Raw genomic sequence first — 15,589 nt, 5'->3', positions numbered from 1 at the left:
TTTACCCTCTTGGACCTGATTTTAACACAATTGCTCAGTTGGCTTTGTTAGTTTCTTCCTTATCTTGGGAGTTCTGCCAGACGTCCTTGAAGGCTGTAAATTCTACATTCCTGGTGTCCTGTGCAGTGTTTTGCCCTCCTTCACAAGCTTTGTTAACCTCTCCCTAGCTCTGAGATCGATGAAGCATGTCCAGCCTAAACCTTAACAAGGCAATTCCAGGAGCAAGTTTTCTTCTAACACCTGGATATGACTTATACAGTTTGCTGGCTGCTCTCTATTTCACAGATTAAATCTCTCTTCTTGTCGATTAGCCTTGATCCTCTTTTGGGCAGGGGAATAAATGAGAGGGAGACATGGACTGCGATGCAAAAGAACTTTAATGAGTCAAAACAGGAAAACTGGGTCAATCCAAGGTGAGATGGCAATGCAGAGAGCACCAGGGGCAAACAACAATCTGTTGTGTTTTCCAAGGAGGTGCCCACAAAGGAGTGCAGAGCCAGCAGGTGCTCCCCAGGATGGCTGAGTGGGACTCACAGCCCCGGGGAGCACAAGGGAACAGGAACACAGGAGGGAAAGGAGAGAGTGGCAGGGAACAGAGGCAGGGCTGGGCTGTGCTTGCCAAGAGCCCAGGCTGGCCCTGTCCCTCTGCAAGGGCTGCAGGGCTTGCTCAGCCCCTCAGGAAGCACCAAGGCCATGCTGCGTGCCCAGGGCGGCTCCATCCTGGCACTGCCTGGGTTCCTTCCCCAGCAGCTTCAGCAGGGGAGGCCACAGAGGCCACTGGCCAGGCCAGAGAGGCCAAAGCCCCCAGAGCTGATGGGCACTCCCTGAGAGCTGAGGATGCTGCCAACAGCAGCAGAGCTGGAGGATCCCACGGCGGTGTTCTGGGGGAAGGAGCTGAGGATGGGCCCAGGCAGGGTCACCACCACGGGCGAGGGCTGGATGAAGACGGTGGAGTCCTGGCACTGCCTGACACAGGGCTCATTGCAGCTGCTGCCCAGCGGGGTGGGCCCACAGGGCTGGCAGGGCTGGCACCGGGGGTAGCAGGACATGGCTTGGGGCTGCAGGTGCACCTGGGAGAGAGCAGAGAGAAATAAACACAAGGAGTGGGTAAGGATCCAACTGTTACCTCACCAGGAGAGAGCCAGGCAAGAGCTGGGACTGAGAGCTGAAGGCTGTTTGAGGTGGCACATGGGCTCTTCCCCTCAAGCCCAGGGATGTCCCCAACCAGCCCAAAACTGGGGCAATACTTCTGCCAAGACCCAGCAGTCACACACCTCCCACTCCTTTCCTCCTCTCACAAAGAGCATCTGCAAGATCTCACACGGGACAAAGTCACAGGTATGTGCAAGAAATCCCAGAGAAGAAGGAGAAAATGGAAAATAGGCTTCAAACTCACCTTGTTTCAAGGAGATGGAGGTGAGTGGAGTGAATGTGAGAATGGGGAGAAGAGCCTCCTTTTATACAGATCCTGCATTGCCCCAGGCCCATAATCCTGCACAAGGGTGGTAATTTTTGAACAGACTCATCTTCAAAGGAAAATATCCCTTATAGGGGCAGCGATTCACATTTTGTTTCCATCAAGGCTGCCATTTCATTTCCTCATTTCCAGCATTCCTGCCCTGCATTGCAGGATCCTTTCATGTTCTGTGATGAGAAGCAAAGGATATCCCAGGCAGAGCTGTGTCAGCAAGGGCACATGACCCAAGTGCTGGATGAAGGCTGGGAATGTTGGTTTAGGGCAATGAAAAGCAACTCTTTGCAGTACCCCTTGCAGGAAGAGTCCTTGTCTCACACTGCACATGTCAGAGGGCATCCAAATAATCTGCTTTTTATGGACATTTCACTTGCTTCTCTCTGTTCTCTGCAAGGGTCATGAGCTGCAGCATGTCCAGGCAGCCAGGCTGTGCCAATGTTTCAGCTCTCTTCCCCTTGATGCCCTTTGCTCTGGAGGGGATGTTTGCCAGGCTTTAGGAAAGCCAAAGCCCACCTGGACATGAATCAGGAGAGCACATGGAGGGGCAATAAGAAGGTCTTCTCCAGACAGTCCGTCAGTAAATGGAGCTGTAGACACAAGCAGCCCCAGGATTCACCGGGGGGCTTCCCTGAGGGCAGGGGGTACAGGAAAGGTGACCATCCTCAAAGGTTCATGTCCTTGGTCTTTACCATCAGGAATTGCTGTCGGGAACTGAAGTTCCTGGTGCTGATTGGAACAACTGGAACAGAAAAGATTTCCCCAAGCAGAACAGAATCCAATGGGGGAACATCCAAACACACTGGTCGAAATGAGTGTGTGTGAACTGATGTTATGTGTTCACTGGTACAAAGCCTTTCTCAACTCCCTTTGAAAGTCACAGCGACCATGGAACACACCTGAGAGCTGGAAGAAAGCCAGTGAGTGTCTTGTCTTCAAGAGAGGCATGAAAGGAGTCAGGGAAGAACAGGCCAGTCAGACTTGATATCTGGAAAGCTCATAGAGAAAATCACTACAAAATCCAACATGCAGTGCTCAGGGAGGAGGTGTGCTCAGAAATGCCCTGGATGCAAAACCAGATTTCAAACTACAGCAGTGAGGGATGCTCTTCCCTGCCCTGCAGACATGGAGGCAGCTATGCAGCGTCCCAGGAGGGCAAGGGAATGCCTTCAGTAGGCAAATTTCCAGGGACAGACTCTCCTGACCCATGGAGAGTCACGCTCTAATTGTGGTGTGAGGTCAAGCCAGGAGTGTGTGATGTCTGCAGGCTTTGTGCAAGGCAGGGCTGAACTCCCTTCCAGCAAGGGCAGCTCCATCCAACACCCTGGAGAACCATCTTCAAGCACCGGGCTGAGCCCAGACCCACAGCTCCAGGCAGGGAAAGGCCTTTGCCCTCAGCCTGACTTGCTTGGCAGCACTGCCACAGCTCAGGGTGTTTGCAGAATTGACAATGTGTGGCAGGACTTTGTGTGTCCTCCAGGTCAGGGTGCAAAGGGTGCAGCCAAAATGCATCATGGGGTGAAAAGAGGGGTAGAAAAGGCACTGTCCCAAGAGTGAACACATCCCTCAGGCAGTAAGGAAGTACAGAACTCCACATGGGTCAACTTGAGCCTTGATTCCTGCCCATACTATTCCTGCCCATCTTCTGCTCCTGCACAAGAAATCCTTGTACTTCTCATCCCACTACATGGTAGAAGCCTCCGTGACTTAGTGGGAATGTCAGAAATGGGGAAATGAAATGGCAAAAAGATGAAAACCAAACCACAATCTGTGCCATTGGCTAGAATGTTTTGCTTTGAGATGAGTGTGTAGGAAAATTACTGTCCTTGTGCAGTGACTCTGGGCCTGGGGCATTGCAGGAGCAGTATAAAAGCAGCACCTTCTCCTCACTCTCTCATCCACTCCTCTCACCTCCATCTCCTTGAGAACAAGGTGAGTTTGAAGCCAATTTTCCATTTTCTCCTTCTTCTCTGGGATTTCTTGCACATACCTGCGACTTTGTCCCGTGTGAGATCTTGCAGATGCTCTTTGTGAGAGGAGGAAAGGAGTGGGAGGTGTGTGACTGCTGGGTCTTGGCAGAAGTATTGCCCCAGTTTTGGGCTGGTTGGGGACATCCCTGGGCTTGAGGGGAAGAGCCCATGTGCCTCCTCAAACAGCCTTCAGCTCTCATTCCCAGCTCATGCCTTGGCTCTCTCCTGGTGAGGTAACAGTTGGATCCTTACCCACTCCTTGTGTTTATTTCTCTCTGCTCTCTCCCAGGTGCACCTGCAGCCCCAAGCCATGTCCTGCTACCCCCGGTGCCAGCCCTGCCAGCCCTGTGGGCCCACCCCGCTGGGCAGCAGCTGCAATGAGCCCTGTGTCAGGCAGTGCCAGGACTCCACCGTCTTCATCCAGCCCTCGCCCGTGGTGGTGACCCTGCCCGGGCCCATCCTCAGCTCCTTCCCCCAGAACACCGCCGTGGGATCCTCCAGCTCTGCTGCTGTTGGCAGCATCCTCAGCTCTCAGGGAGTGCCCATCAGCTCTGGGGGCTTTGGCCTCTCTGGCCTGGCCAGTGGCCTCTGTGGCCTCCCCTGCTGAAGCTGCTGGGGAAGGAACCCAGGCAGTGCCAGGATGGAGCCGCCCTGGGCACGCAGCATGGCCTTGGTGCTTCCTGAGGGGCTGAGCAAGCCCTGCAGCCCTTGCAGAGGGACAGGGCCAGCCTGGGCTCTTGGCAAGCACAGCCCAGCCCTGCTTCTGTTCCCTGCCACTCTCTCCTTTCCCTCCTGTGTCCCTGTTCCCTTGTGCTCCCCGGGGCTGTGAGTCCCACTCAGCCATCCTGGGGAGCACCTGCAGGCCCTGCACTCCTTTGTGGGCACCTCCTTGGAAAACACAACAGATTGTTGTTTGCCCCTGGTGCTCTCTGCATTGGCACCTCACCTTGGATTGACCCAATTTTCCTGTTTTGACTCATTAAAGTTCTTTTGCATTGCAGTCCATGTCTCCCTCTCATTTATTCCCCTGCAGATCCTCTCCCAACATGCTCAAAAAGAGAGGTGTTGCTCAGGGTTGGATGTGGGAAGGGATTGTGGGAGATGGTTGTTCATAGCGTGTTAACACAGGCAAAATTTAAATATTCTTAATGATGCAATGGGTAACTCCATTTTCTAATTTCTTCTTCTGACATCTAATTGCTGCTTCCAGTAAATTGTACTTATCTAAGCCTGTGATCTTTGCTTTTTGTGCCTACAATTCTCCTCCACAGAAGGAGGGGAAGGGGTGAGAGCAGCACATGGCTTTATTTGGATCATTAAATTGGAGAATACCATTGTCGAACCACGACAAAGATTTTACTGTACTTTCCAGCCTAATTCAGTAAAAAGGAGCCCTAACCAGTGAAACAGGCAGCAGCTGCCTCCCCTAGTCAAGGACATCTGGGAATAACAAGCCTTAAAGATGTAATTGTTATGGTTTGGCCCAGGTGAGCAGGAGGGGACACGGGCAACACCTCCATGTTATCATTCCAGCTCATGTCCTTTCCATATTTATTCTGTCTTGCTTCCAGGAAGAAGGCTGTTCCTCCCAGAGGGAAAAACCCTGGAGGAGGGTGAAACCATCTGAAATTGTTTCACTTTCCTGTAAAGAATTTCTTAGTCTCATAACTTTTGGTATTAATATTGTAGCTGTTACTGTTTATATTCTTGTCTCATTGCTGTTTCCAATAAATTGTTCTTATCTCAGTCTTTGATCTCTGACTTTTGTGTTTCCAGCTGGAAGGGAAGGGGAAGCCAGTGTCGGTGTGGACTTTTTTTTTTTTAGCAAGACCACTAAACTGGAGAATACCATCCCTAAAACACAACAGTAATAAATAAAGATGTGTGGTAGATTGCAGTTAGCATCTCTTACACAGGGACATCAGCAGAAAAACAAGTTTTTAAGGATGTAGTGAATCAAGATGTTGATGTGTGTCTATGTATACATTGCTAACCTGGCAGAATATTGAAGGTCCATGTATCCTATAGCTGAATTATGTTCTTTGCAATACTGAAAGTCACAGCTACAGGTCAAAAAGACCCTTGTGAAGAGCCTTCCCCTGAGCATGTGTAGAATTGAACTGGGGTTGTGTCACTTGTATGGAACTCCCAATAGAGAGCTGTACTTGGAAAGTTTCTAATTCTGAATTTCTGTGTACAAATAATGACATGAAAAGTCTGGTGGGTATGCTTGATTTGGAGAGTTCCACCAAGCATCCAGGCTTGTGCAACTCTGACATAAATAATGTCTCTGCTGAGTGTGTGATTATTCAGCTGTTGTGGAGTGGGTCGCAAATCTGATTTTTTGGGCAACACAACCAAACCCAATCTGTGATTCCATGGGAACACAGGTCTGTGAGAAGGCAGCCCACTGCACTGTGTCCCTCCTTTGGGGAATCCTGTGGTTAGGATGGGACCTCCTGGAGTCTGATGGGAAGCTGGTCCTTTGTCTTGTCAGTAACACATTCATTGCAGAGTACTTGTGTCAAACATTCAGCTTAAAGAGGACAGAGGTGCATGGTTGTCCCTGGACCATGCAGGGTAATTTTATGATGTTCTAGGGTTATTCTATTCCATTCTATTCTATTCTATTCTATTCTATTCTATTCTATTCTATTCTATTCTATTCTATTCTATTCTATTCTATTCTATTCTATTCTATTCTATTCTATTCTATTCTATCCTATCCTATCCTATCCTATTCTACCAAGAAGAGCTTTGGGGTGCCTGTGGGGTGATAGGCCTGCCACAAACCAGAACTGTGCTCTGGTATCCAAACCATCTTGGGCAGCAGGACAAGGAAGGGGATTCTGCCATGCTCAGGTGAGACCCCAACTGCAGAGCTGCCTCCAACTCAAGGGTCCCAGCACAGGAAGGATGTGGAGCTGTTGGAGTGAGTCCAGAGGAATCTGAGATTATCAGAGGGATGGAGCAGCTCTGCTGTGAGGAAAGGCTGGGAGAATTGGGGCTGCTGGAGAGGAAAAGCTTTGGGGTGATGTAATTGTGGCCTTGCAGTACCTGAAGGGAATTTTCAGTCAAGATGTGGAGAGATTGTTTAAAAGAATATATAGTGACAGGACAAGGGGAATGGCTTCACACTGACAGAGGGTAAATTTAGACTGTATATCAAGAAGCATTCCTTTATTACAAGGGTGCCCAGGGAAGCTGTGGCTGCCCCTGGATCCCTGGAGGTGTTCAAGGCCAGGCTGAGATGGCGCTTGGAGCAATCTGGGATAGTGTAAGGTGTCCATACCCATGACAGGGGAAGGAACTGGATGAGCTTAAGGTTCTTTCCAACCCAATCCATTCTGGGACTGTATCATTCTTTTCAGATCTATGGAGACAGGGAAACTCAGAACCCAGAGGGTCTCTCAGTGCACACTGAGCACTCCCAATGCCAGCCTGTGTTCACAGCCAGTGCAAAACCAGCACCAACAACACCCCCCAGAAACACCCCTGGGGCAACATCTCTGCCTTGGGAGAGTGTCTGCAGGGCAAAGGATGACACAGAGGCACAGGCTGGGATGCAGCAGAATTTAATGAGTCAAAATAGGGAAAAGAGGGGGATCCAGAAGGAGACTTCAGGTGGAGCAGCTTCAGCAGGGGAGGCCACAGATGCCACTGCCCAGGCCAGAGAGGCCAAAGCCCCCAGAGCTGATGGGCACTCCCTGAGAGCTGAGGATGCTGCCAACAGCAGCAGAGCTGGAGGATCCCACGGCGGTGTTCTGGGGGAAGGAGCTGAGGATGGGCCCAGGCAGGGTCACCACCACGGGCGAGGGCTGGATGAAGACGGTGGAGTCCTGGCACTGCCTGACACAGGGCTCATTGCAGCTGCTGCCCAGCGGGGTGGGCCCACAGGGCTGGCAGGGCTGGCACCGGGGGTAGCAGGACATGGCTTGGGGCTGCAGGTGCACCTGGGAGAGACAGCAAGAAAAAGTCATGAGGGGTTTTTGAAGAGCAGCCCATCACCGCACCATGCAGCCACACTGTCAAGGCAAGATGGGAACAAGAGCTGGAGGTGTTGTACTGATGCCCACAGGTTTCTTCTTCCATTTAGTCAAAGACGTTCCCTGCCAAGAGCAACCAAGCCCAGGGTAACCCCACCTATCCCATCACTCACTTCAGCCAAGTCCCAAACTCTCCCCTGTGCACACTCTCTGTTCCTGTCCCTCTCCCACCATAAGCAGCCCTATGACCTGGCATAAAACAAAGGGGCAGGTATGTGCAGAAAACAGAAGGAGGGAGAATAGAAAGAGTGAGAGGAGAAAAGTCTTCAAACTCACCTTGTTCTCTATGAGATGGAGAGAAGAGGAGTGGATGTGAGAGTGAGGAGAAGGTGCTGCTTTTATACTGCTCCTGCCCTGCCCCAGGCCCTTAGTCACTGCACAAGGGCACTAATTTTCTTTCAGACCCACCTCCCAAGCAAAATATCCTCCCTGATGCCACAGGTTGTGCTTTTGTTTCCATCAACACTGCCATTTAATTTCCTCATTTCTGATGTGACCAACAGGCCTCCAAGGATTATTTCAAGCACTGAGATGAAAGACCCAAGGGTTTTCTGGGCAGTGACACATCAGGACGTGCAGAAGATGAGTTGCATGTGCTGGAGGGGTCTGTGCAGACAGTTGACACCTATTTGGGAAATATGTTCTGGTTGTTTTCTACCCTCTTTGCAGGAGGCTGAACATCCCCTCCCACCAAGCCTGTCCTCTCCTCTTGTGGCAGTTTGTTTGGCAAGGTTGTCCCCTCTCATAGCTGCATTGTGGGGTTACCAGTGTGTGCCACCAGCAGTTGTGAGGGAAAATAACTTTGGTCTCCTGAACACCAGGATTCCTTGAGATGTCTCATGGAGTTGTGTCCCTTTTCTCTCTCATAGGAGTGTGTGGAGGTTCAGAAAATACCATGTTCTTCCCATTTTCCCCACATCACCATACACTTTGGCCCCATACTAGCCAAGGATGCTTTTCCAAACCAAGCTAATTGTCCTGAGAGCCCCCTGAGCTGTGGGAGTGATGGTAACAAGTTCATGCTGAGGGCAATTTCTGTTTGAGCTGCCTGGAGCTCTGTACAAGAAGTAGCTCAGTGACTGGAGATGGTTTTGCTGAGGTGTGGTTGGAGCTGCCCTGGCTGGAGGGGAATTCAGCACTGCTGGCTCATGGGCTGCACACATCACACCAAAAGGCTGACACACAGCCAACCCAAAATTAGGCTGTGACTCCCCACAGGTAGAGAGAGTCTGTCCCTGGAAATTTGCCTACTGAAGGCATTCCCTTGCCCTCCTGGGACGCTGCCCAGCTGCCTCCATGTCTGCAGGGCAGGGAAGTGCAGCCCTGCTTGATGTGGTTTGAGAGCTGGGTCCTTCTGAACTTGTCCCCTCCCTGAGCATCCCCAGGCATGTGGTACCACAGGGTCCTTCCAGCTCTCACTCACTCAGGAGCTGGGTGTGTTTCAGCTTCTCCAGGGGTGCTGATTTGTGCTCCAGGCTGAGGAAGCCTTTGGCTCAGGGGAAAGGAAGCATGAAAAAGCACTAATGGCAGGAGAAGTCGTGTCATGTGAAACCCAGGGATGTGTCCCAGATGGTGGGGAGATGTTTTCTACAAACCTTTAACTCTGTAAAGCATTCAGGAGAGCCCCCACCACAACCTGAGGGAAGCCTCAGGCCATGTAGATGAGGCCTGTGCATCCCTTCTACCCTCTGCTGGTTTGGGTTGGCTTTTCTCAGGCTATCCTTGACTTGGAGCTCACCCACTGCAATTACTAACAGCACTTCACTGTCCCAAGCCAACATCTGCATGCCCAGGAGCCCTCCTGTACCTCTGCACTCGCTGGCATGATTCTTCATGGGGTATCTTCTCATTGTGGCACTGAAAGGATCGTGCAAGGCAGAGCAGGAATCTCAGCAATGAGGAAATGAAATGGCAGCGTTCTCAGGCACAAAAGCACCACCTGTAGCATTAGGGGAGGATATTTTGCTTTGGTGATGAGTGTGTAGGAAAATTACTGCCCTAGTGCAGTGCCTGTGGGCCTGGGGCAGGGCAGGAGCAGTATAAAAGCAGCACCTTCTCCTCACTCTCACATCCACTCCACTCCTCTCCATCTCGTTGAGAACAAGGTGAGTTTGAAGACTTTTCTCCTCTCACTCTTTCTATTCTCCCTCCTTCTGTTTTCTGGACTTACCTGCCCCTTTGTTCTATGCCAGGTCATAGGGCTGCTTATGGTGGGAGAGAGACAGGAACAGAAAGTGAGCACAGGGAGAGTTTGGGACTTGGCTGAAGTGAGTGATGGGATAGGTGGGGTTACCCTGGGCTTGGTTGCTCTTGGCAGGGGACTTCTTTGACTAAATGGAAGAAGAAGCCTGTGGGCATCAGTACAACACCTCCAGCTCTTGTTCCCATCTTGGCTTGACAGTGTAGCTGCATGGTGTGGTGATGGGCTGCTCTTCAAACATCCCTCATGACTTTTTCTTGCTGTCTCTCCCAGGTGCACCTGCAGCCCCAAGCCATGTCCTGCTACCCCCGGTGCCAGCCCTGCCAGCCCTGTGGGCCCACCCCGCTGGGCAGCAGCTGCAATGAGCCCTGTGTCAGGCAGTGCCAGGACTCCACCGTCTTCATCCAGCCCTCGCCCGTGGTGGTGACCCTGCCCGGGCCCATCCTCAGCTCCTTCCCCCAGAACACCGCCGTGGGATCCTCCAGCTCTGCTGCTGTTGGCAGCATCCTCAGCTCTCAGGGAGTGCCCATCAGCTCTGGGGGCTTTGGCCTCTCTGGCCTGGGCAGTGGCATCTGTGGCCTCCCCTGCTGAAGCTGCTCCACGTGGGAGTCTCCTTCTGGATCCCCCTCTTTTCCCTATTTTGACTCATTAAATTCTGCTGCATCCCAGCCTGTGCCTCTGTGTCATCCTTTGCCCTGCAGACACTCTCCCAAGGCAGAGATGTTGCCCCAGGGGTGTTTCTGGGGGGTGTTGTTGGTGCTGGTTTTGCACTGGCTGTGAACACAGGCTGGCATTGTGAGTGCTCAGTGTGCACTGAGGAACCCTCTGGGTTCTGAATTTCCCTGTCTCAATGGATCTGAAAAGAATGATACAGTCCCAGAATGGATTGGGTTGGAAAGGACCTTAAAGCTCATCCAGTTCCTTCCCCTGTCATGAGTATGGACACCTTACACTATCCCAGATTGCTCCAAGCGCCATCTCAGCCTGGCCTTGAACACCTCCAGGGATCCAGGGGCAGCCACAGCTTCCCTGGGCACCCTATGCTAGGGCCTGCCCCCCCTTGTAATAAAGGATTACTTTTTGTTATACTCTTTGACAGTGTGAAAGCATTCCCCTTGTCCTGTCACTACATATTCTTGTAAATAATCTTTCTCCATCTTGACTGCAGATTTCCTTCAGGTAATGCAAGGCCACAATTACATCTCTCCAAAGCTTTTCCTGAGTGCTCAGTGTGCACTGAGTGACCCTCTGGGTTCTGGCTTTCTCTGCCTCTTTGCATCAGAATGGAACTTCTGTAACGAGTTCAGTGGCTAACTTGTACTTCACACACTTTCTCATTGTCTCTCAGTCAGCTCAGCACTGCATTGGAGGTACCAAGCAGTGGTTGTGTTGCTGCAAGGACACAGCTTCCAGCTTCCCATCAGCTGCCAGGAAAACCCTTCCTAACAGTACTGTGACTGTACCAGTTACTCAAAATTCCACTAAAACTCACCCTGAACACTTCCCATGATGGGACATGCCATTTTCCATTTCCCACCACGTCATTAACTCCTTCCTTTTGTCCCTCCTACATCTACCCTATTTCTGTCTAAAAGTGTTGCTTCTTGTCCAGTCACTGCAGGCCTTGATGTAATATCTCTCTCCAGCTTCCTTTTCCCTCCCCTTTATATATTGAAATGCTTCAATAAGGTCTCCCCAGAGCCTGCCTGAAAAAACTCAAGTCCTTCAGCCTTTCTCCATGGTAGGGGCAATGCATCTGTGTGATCATTTTTGCATTCCTTGTCTGGAGCTGCTCTAACAGGTCCATGCCTACTTTGAATTGAGGATTCCAGACTGGGTTCAGAGTTCCAGGTGGGGTCTAACAAGAGCTGACCTGCTGCCTGTGTTTCTGTTTATGCAGACCAAGACATGATTGAATTTCTGGATGTCAAGAACACATTGCTGGCTCATGTCCAATTTTTCTACCTCCATGATATTTCTGGTTCCTTCTGGTCTAAAGTATTTATCTTCCAGTGCTGGCCTTGGTGAAGTTCCTGAGTTTCACATGGTGCCATTCTCAAATCTGCCAAGATCCCTCTGGATTGAAACACTTTCCTCAAGCCTCATCTTGGTGTCATTCACTTGTTGAGTGTCTCCACTCAGTCCCACTATCTATGTTATTGATGACCATATTAACAAATATTGGTCCCTGTATTGATCCTTGCTGTATACCACTCATCACTGGTTTCCACTTGGACATTGAGCCCATGAGTATAAATCCTTGGATGCTCCCAAAATTCTCTTGAAAATCTTTCACTGTAACTTGCAGGTGAGGAAGGAAGCCATGACTCCACAACTGATCCCCTGATCATCAGATCCAGCTTTGCCCACACCTCCCTCCTGGCCTTGGTGCTCATTCTGCAGAAGGACAAAGGACCTCAACTGACCAAAGGGCTGTTCCAGGTCATGTAGAATCACAGAAACACTTAAGTATTTATTTAGACAAGACCTTTAAGATTAAGAGGTCCAACCATTAACCCAGCTCTTCCAAGCCCAACACTAAACCATGTCTCCAAGTGTCACAACTAAATATCTTTTAAATCCCTCCAAGGGTGGTGATTCCACCACAGCACTGGGCACAAATAATATCATGCTTAGTAATAAATCTGTGGACAGTGTTCCCAGTTTGGCCATTCTTCAGACACTTGGCGTTGGTCTGCTGCTGCCACAAGATTCATTGACTTGGAACCACTTGGTTTTCTCTTTTTTCTCCCATTCCTTCATAGAATGTCGTGATCTTGACACCAGGGTGTGTCACTTTCTTGCTTTTCCAATTCTCCCCCTTCCCACTGGGTCAGCAGATCATAAAAGCCACTGCTCAGTGCTTAGTGCTGCTCGTAACACCACACAGACCCACAGGCAGTGCTTGTCCTCTTTGCCCTGCTCCTTCAATATCTCTGCCCAGGGCTTCCTAGGAAAGTTTTTGGAGAGATGGTGGCAGGAAAAGACATTGGGAAGGAAGAGAGGCAGCAGGTATGGGCTGAGTGACTCAAAGTGCTGTCCAGAAGCAGCTGAGGGAGAGCTGAACTGCTGCAGGACACTTGGAGTAGACAGGGCTAGTGAAGAGGATTGGTTAATTCTACCAGCTCCAGACATATCAAGAAGGATATAAAGCAGCAATACCATGATATAGGAGATGTAACTCTCCTGTCCTAAAAGGAATTGAAACAACTCCTAAATCTGTCACACAGAACCATCCCTGAGCAACACCTCCCTCCCTGGGAATCTGGGGAGACCAAAAACAGGGAAAAGATGACACAGAGAACAGGCTGGGATGCAACAGAAATTTAATGAGTCAAAAGATGAGAACAAGGTCATTCTGAGTGGAGGCCTCAGTGCAGAGAGCAGCTCAGAATTTCCATCACATGGCTGTAGCAGAGATCTCAGCAGGTTCCACCTGCCTGATCCAGAGAGGGAGCAGGGCCAGCAGGTCAGGATAGCTGAGTGGGACTCACAGCCCTGAGGAGCACAAGAAGTCACTCAGAGTGGTAGACAGAGCACTGATGCTCTATCCCTGTGCTGGTTCCATCCTGGGAGTCCCTGGGTTCCTTCCCCAGGGAAGGAAGATTTCAGCAGCTTCAGCAGGGGAGGCTCCTGGTGCCACAGATGCCACTGCCCAGGCCAGAGAGGCCAAAGCCCCCAGAGCTGATGGGCACTCCCTCAGAGCTGAGGATGCTGCCAACAGCAGCAGAGCTGGAGGATCCCACGGCGGTGTTCTGGGGGAAGGAGCTGAGGATGGGCCCGGGCAGGGTCACCACCACGGGCGAGGGCTGGATGAAGACGGTGGAGTCCTGGCACTGCCTGACACAGGGCTCATTGCAGCTGCTGCCCAGCGGGGTGGGCCCACAGGGCTGGCAGGGCTGGCACCGGGGGTAGCAGGACATGGCTTGGGGCTGCAGGTGCACCTGGGAGAGAAGGAACAGAGGAGCAGAACATGAGGGGAATTTGAAGAGCAGCCTCACCACACTAGGAGGGAGATCTTTCTCTCAGCCCTTGTGAGCACCACCAAGAAGGCCAAAGCCAGGGACCATCCTCCCAACCAACAGCTCAGGAGACACCTCAGTCTATATCCAGGATTGCTCCACAACATATGACCCTTCTCCCACACAGCCTCAAGACACAACAGGGAACAAGGGCAAACATATCTGATCAGAAATCCCAGAGAATTAAAGGTGGAAGAGAAAGGGAAGGAGAAAGAGCACAAGGAGAAGCCAGAGAAAGACAAGAAAGGGCTCAAAACTCACCTTGTTCCCAACAAGATGGAGCTGAAGCAGTAGATGGCAGAGTGAGGAGAAGATGCTGCTTTTATACTGCTCCTGCACCGCCCCAGGCCCACAGGCATTGCACAGGGGCACTCATTTTCCTACACACTCATCTCCAAAGCACACTGTCCTCCCAAATGCCCCAGGCTGTGCTTTGGTTTCTGTCAACGCTGCCATTTCATTTCCCCATTGCTGACATGGCCATTAGGCCACAGAGCATCTTTTGAAGTGTTGAGATGAGAGACCTGAGGCTTTCCCCAGCACCATCACGTCAGTACAGGCAGAAGATGGGCCCCCATGTGCTCCAGAGGGCTGTGGGCAAATGTGTGGGGAGTGTTTTTACAAACTCCTGTGAGGAAACATGGTCGTGTCTTCCCACCAAAGCAATCCCCTCATGAGTACCTGAAGTCCTCCCTCAGTGTGGGTGTGCTGCATCCCCCTGCTGCCTCCCTGCTCAGGCCTCACTGGGCATTGCCTCTCTGGGCAAATTTGGTGCATTGCTGGTTTCAAATGGCTTTGCCCAAGGGAATCTTCTCCTTCAGGGAAGACATCTCCTGGTTTATTTGGCAGAGTTGTCTCCCCTCACTGCCATCTCTGGGGGAGCCCAACCTGTGCTGTCCACAGGCTTGTGGTAGGAGATTGTTGCCCTCCTTAATCCTGTTATTCCTGAAGAAGCCCTTTAGGATTGGGCCTCACTGTCCTTTGTGTCAGAGGGATCTTTGGCAATTTCCTGCACATTTTGTGCCATAATCTGCAGGACACACAAGCACAGGCCACTTTTTCAATACACATTGTTCGTCCTGCAAGAATCCCTGACCTGTGAGGGAGCTGCCAAGCATCCCTTTTCCCTGGGCCAGGATGGAGCTGCCCTTGCTGGAGGGAGACTCAGCCCTGCCTTGGACAGCCCTGCAGACATCACACCCTCCTGCTTTGGCCTCACACCAAAAGGCTGACACACAGCCAACCCAAAATTAGAGCATGACTTGTCACTGGTAGGGAGAGTCTCTCCCTGGAAATTTGCCTACTGAAGGCATTCTCTTGCCCTCTGGGGCACACTCCAGCTGCCTCCATGTCTGCAGAACAGGGCTGTGCATCAGTCCTTGGTGTATTTTGAGAGCTGGTTTTGTAGCCAGGGCTTTTCTGAGTGCATCCCCTCCCTGAGCATCCCTAGGGATGTGGCACTGCAGGATCCTGCCAGGCCTCAGGATCCTGCCAGGCCTCAGGATCCTGCCAGGCCTCAATCCTTTGGGAAACTCCACTTCTTTTCCAGGAAGACCATCTTCAAGTACTGGTCTATCCCCACACCCTAGCAGGCAACCCCAAAGGCCATTGCCTTTAGCCTGACCAGCTTGGCAGCACTGGAGTGTTCTCAGCGCTGAGTTTTAAAAAATTGGGGAGGTTTTTTTGTGCTCCCCAGGTCAGGGTGCAGCCAAAATACATCATGGGGTGAGGAGAAGGGGAGAGTGATGTTCCAACAGCCAACATATCTCTCAGATGCTGACACCAGAGGAACCTGAGCCCACAGGATTTGTTGGGTGATCAAAGGGTTTTTGATAGGACAGTGCTCTCCTTCCACAAGCCTGTGGACAGCACAGGTTGGG

General features: G+C 51.3%; 3 protein-coding genes and 2 pseudogenes across 3 annotated transcripts; 2 read left to right on the top strand and 3 right to left on the bottom strand.

Annotated features, from left to right (window-relative positions):
- Positions 1 to 752: 752 nt before the first annotated feature.
- On the bottom strand, positions 753 to 1,474 carry LOC134431104 (feather keratin 1-like; annotated as a pseudogene).
- Positions 1,048 to 4,048, top strand: LOC134431105 (feather keratin 1-like). The gene is made up of 3 exons (XM_063179092.1): positions 1,048 to 1,072; positions 3,366 to 3,403; positions 3,731 to 4,048. The coding sequence occupies exons 1-3, from the start codon at positions 1,048 to 1,050 to the stop codon at positions 4,046 to 4,048; spliced, it is 381 nt and encodes a 126-aa protein (XP_063035162.1).
- A 3,028-nt stretch (positions 4,049 to 7,076) lies between these two features.
- LOC134431102 (feather keratin 1-like) lies at positions 7,077 to 9,983 on the bottom strand. The gene is made up of 3 exons (XM_063179090.1): positions 9,965 to 9,983; positions 7,764 to 7,807; positions 7,077 to 7,394 (listed from the first exon to the last, which is right to left on the bottom strand). The coding sequence occupies exons 1-3, from the start codon at positions 9,981 to 9,983 to the stop codon at positions 7,077 to 7,079; spliced, it is 381 nt and encodes a 126-aa protein (XP_063035160.1).
- Positions 7,372 to 10,355, top strand: LOC134431101 (feather keratin 1-like). The gene is made up of 3 exons (XM_063179089.1): positions 7,372 to 7,390; positions 9,549 to 9,592; positions 9,961 to 10,355. Exons 1-3 carry the CDS (start codon positions 7,372 to 7,374, stop codon positions 10,276 to 10,278), a joined length of 381 nt encoding a protein of 126 aa, XP_063035159.1. The 3' UTR covers positions 10,279 to 10,355.
- A 2,949-nt stretch (positions 10,356 to 13,304) lies between these two features.
- Positions 13,305 to 14,068, bottom strand: LOC134431097 (feather keratin 1-like; annotated as a pseudogene).
- Positions 14,069 to 15,589: the final 1,521 nt, after the last annotated feature.

Source organism: Melospiza melodia, chromosome 30 (assembly GCF_035770615.1).
Source record: "Melospiza melodia melodia isolate bMelMel2 chromosome 30, bMelMel2.pri, whole genome shotgun sequence".
NCBI classification, from domain to species: Eukaryota; Metazoa; Chordata; class Aves; order Passeriformes; family Passerellidae; genus Melospiza; species Melospiza melodia.
This window is presented reverse-complemented; position numbering and strand designations above follow the sequence as displayed.